Source organism: Ictidomys tridecemlineatus, chromosome 5, assembly GCF_052094955.1.
Source record: "Ictidomys tridecemlineatus isolate mIctTri1 chromosome 5, mIctTri1.hap1, whole genome shotgun sequence".
NCBI classification, from domain to species: domain Eukaryota; kingdom Metazoa; phylum Chordata; class Mammalia; order Rodentia; family Sciuridae; genus Ictidomys; species Ictidomys tridecemlineatus.
In genome coordinates, this window is record NC_135481.1 from 47,012,433 (window position 1) to 47,016,545 (window position 4,113).

General features: G+C 32.6%; 1 protein-coding gene across 1 annotated transcript; it reads right to left on the reverse strand.

The window, feature by feature from the left end:
* Nucleotides 1-250: 250 nt before the first annotated feature.
* On the reverse strand, nt 251-1,192 carry LOC144377531 (olfactory receptor 4K14-like). Its single transcript, XM_078048974.1, has one exon. It carries the CDS (start codon nt 1,187-1,189, stop codon nt 251-253), a length of 939 nt encoding a protein of 312 aa, XP_077905100.1. The 5' UTR covers nt 1,190-1,192.
* Nucleotides 1,193-4,113: the final 2,921 nt, after the last annotated feature.

Below are 4,113 nucleotides of genomic sequence, written 5' to 3' on the forward strand. Positions count from 1 at the left end.
TAATATCCCATTGCCTATTGACAAATGGCACATGAAAGTTTTGAGGGAGCCATTAAAATACAGAAACACTTCTTCTCCAAATGAAATTAGATAAAATTCAAGAGAAATTTGATAAGATACTAACCTGTGGGACAGATTTACACCTTTGAAAAACAAATACAAATTTAGTTCATCATCTAACATATTTAAAAACATAGGATGGCTGATTGGATAACTCTCTGATAATTAAGGACTTTTAGTTTTCTGGGCATTAATTATTTCCTTTGAAATCCACATAGTAGTTTCCAAATCTCTTAATGGCATTTTTCATCTCTTTATTTCTCAGTGTATAAATGGCTGGATTGAGGAAAGGTGTAAAAACGGAGTAAAACACAGCAAGAAATTTGTCCATCCATGTGATGTTGAGTGGCCACACATAGATGAATATGCAGGGCCCAAAGAAGAGTACCACCACAGTGATGTGAGCAGTGCAGGTGGACAGGGCCTTGGATGCACCAGTTTTAGAGTTTTGGCATACTGTAACAAGAATATATGTATAGGATATCAGCAAGAGGATAAAGCTTGTTATGGCTACAACCCCACAGTCAGCATTCATTAAAACTTTCAACTTATGGGAATCCATGCAGGCTAGATCAATTACCAGTGGTCTATCGCAGAAAAAGCTATCTATTTCCCTAGGGCCACAAAATGGCAGCTCCACAATCACAACAATCTGACTAATGGCATGCACAAAGCCCACAGTCCAGGCTGTCACCACCAGCCCAATGCACCTGTGCAGGTTCATAATGGTCGAGTAGTGCAGTGGTTTACAGATGGCCACATAGCGGTCATAGGCCATTATCACCAGTATCACCATCTCAAGTCCACCAATGAAATGGGAAAAGAAGATCTGGGACATGCATCCTGCAAAGGAAATGGTCTTCTTCTCCCTGAGAAAGTCTGCAATCATCTTTGGAGTGGTGTTTGAAGAAAGCCACATATCAACAAAAGACAGGTTGGCCAGAAAGAAGTACATAGGGGAATGCAGATGAGGATCAATGATGATTAAGGTCATGATGACAACATTTCCAGACACAATGATCAGGTAAAGTATCAAAAATATCACGAAGAGTAAGACTTGAATATCCCATGAGTGGCCAAGTCCCAGAAGCACAAATTCTGACATTACAGACTGATTTCCTCCATCCATTTTATTCACTTTATCTTCTGAGTTCACCTAAAGAATAGGGTATCAGTTGGTAGGATGAGTAATGATGGATTTTTACAATTTGTAAAATTTTATATTCATTTTGGAATTTAGCATCAATATATTAGAATGAAAAGGATAATTTTGAAAAGGAATCTGGGCCAGTTATCCATGGAATTATGTCCAAAAGAGAAACTAAATGTCTAATACTTTTTTTTTAAAGAAGCAGAACCAAAGATGGTTTTTTTGTGTGTGCAAATAATTGAGAGGGTACACTCACAAGAAGCAGTGAAGAAAGCAGGACAGCAAGACGAAAAACTAAAATACTTGTGGTCTTACCCCAAATCTAACTATAGTCCACTATTCTAATAAGGAGATCTGAGTGAGATTCAATAAATACCCTTACAGTGAATGAAGAAAGTTAACCATCTGCTTAGGAAAATGAATGTAAATTAATACTGAAATATAGTATGAATGACAGTACAATATTGAGTTTATCAGTACTATGCATACTGATTTCCAAACCCACTACTAAACCTCTTCTAATAAGGTATCATAAAACTGAAACTCTAACCCTTTAAAATGTATGTCAAAAGAGCTTTAAGGAGGAAAATTATCTAGAAAGTCATTTGATAAATATCTTGACATAAAGATTTGGATGTAAAACTAGCATATAACTTATCATTAATTAAATCCCATCTGTGATCTAACAGAGATAATTTAGTAAACTACATGGATTAGAAAAAACTATCAGTGCAAAGTCATGTGGACAGAGATTAAAGTGGATGGCAACTGAAATTAGATTCAGACTTTATAAACTTTGAATGGATGCTCCTTATAACTTAAACATATCAATAGAAAATACTGATCTACTGTTTTATGGATGGATGCTGAGAAATTCCTAGACAATGAAATATTACGATTTCCTGAACAACACAGACACAACATTATCTATTTACTTGTTTTCCCTTTGACTATGTATCCATCACTGATCTGTGTTTTCTAACAGGAAAATGTATTATGTTCATGTGTAAGAAAAGAACATCTTTGAGTGTTAATGCTTAGTGAATATAAGGTAAATGTGTCAGTGAACACTGATTATTTATCTTTAAAGGTACCAATAATGTTGCTTATAACTATCTTTATGCAAATACAAAGTTCTTGTGAAGATTGCTGTTAGTAAGACAGTTGTCTAATTTTTCCTTTTGTAATTTTTTTCTCTTGGTATTGTTTCAGTTTGTGTGTGTCACATCATTTTATATATTTTGAAATCTCTAGGGTGGTGCCAAGGAAAAGATGAATGATCAAAACTCTTATAGTATCATGAACACTATTTCCCTTAACCTTATGTAAGAACTTGAAAGCATAAATTATAAATGACAAGAAATACAATTCTCCTAAAGAAATTAGTCACACCTATGTTTATTGTGGATAACAGAACATAAAATAGACTCATAATTTACAAATAAACACAATTACCATGACAGATATTTACCTAATTTTTAAGAAAAATATCCTGATGTTATTCTCAATAAATTTATGATCCCTGAGAAACTTGAACAATCTGAACTTATTTTTCTAAATTTCTTTTTCTTATCAGTGCAAACTTTCCCAAAGTTTTCAAAAACTAGTCTTGTACTTGTTGAACAAAAGACAAGGAAGAGAGCTTACATTAAAACAAGACTCCAATTACATTTGAGAGAGGAATTTCTTCAAAGGTGAACATGTATATTCTCAGGGACCAATTAAGCCATAATAAGCCATTCTTCCCTTTATGTTTTGAAATTAATAGTATTTCATATTATAAATAGGCAAATTATCTTTATCTGTTAATATTAATCAGCATTAATATATAATAGAACTTGGATACTTTATTATAACAGATTCAGAATTTTTACCTGAAACACAGGGAGAATTCTCATAAAATTGGTACTTTTCCTTCTGGAATCAATCAATTGAAACATTAGGGACATTGTATCACTCTTTTAGGAGTTCAAAAATAGACAAAAATGTTTCCCTTATAGATATAATGTCCTTCAATAAATATCACTTCCTATAATATTAACTCTGAAATTCTGTGAGGTACTCAGCATTTAATTTTTACAAAACGAACTTAGACCAGAAAATTTAATAAACTGCTTGAGGTAAATGTCAGATGTGATGCAAAGGGGTTGGGTTCCAGATCTTCCCATAGTACATCATGCCTTCCTTTTCCTACATGTATGATTTTTAATCTTATTTCTGTTGTAACGTCATTTATTTCTCAATATTATATATATAAAATATTATATATACACATACATATATATGTATGTGTATATACATATATGTAAACTTCTTGCTCTATTTCAAAAGTTTTCTTTCGGGCAATACTGACTTAGAAAGCATCTCTGAGACAAGTGTATTACAGTGGCTTGTAAACTGTTTTTGATGATAGAAATTCCAATAGAAATAAGAAAGGAAAAGGAGAAAAAAATTGTGAATCATTTTCTGAAAATGTCAGAAGCTCAACAAGTCATTCTTACTCAAATCATAGAGGGCATTTGTGAAACAGAATAATAGAAATATTTTTTAAATTATCTTAAAATAATCAGAAATTTGAAATAACTTACTAAATATTAATTATCCCCTCTCAGATTAGATTGTCTTTCTGATCATTCTTCTCTTCTGAAACATGTTTAAGGTGACATCAACGTTGTATAGCGACAGTATCTTTGGAAGTTCTTTTCCTCAGCCTGACATATATTTATTTACCTTCTGAAGTGGTCCCTTGGGCTTAATTTTCCTGTTCTACATCTGAACAGATCAGAACAGAACATAGAAATAATTTTCCTTGGACGTCTCTTGGGAACTTCTTTGTTAAGAATTTTTACTTGTTGCACATTCTGAAAATTTATAACAGGAAGTCAAGAAAATCTCATATAAGT

Bases quoted from the DNA above. Each gene is read 5' to 3' on its own strand.
- LOC144377531 (XM_078048974.1), bottom strand. From the start codon at position 1,189: ATGGATGGAGGAAATCAGTCTGTAATGTCAGAATTTGTGCTTCTGGGA.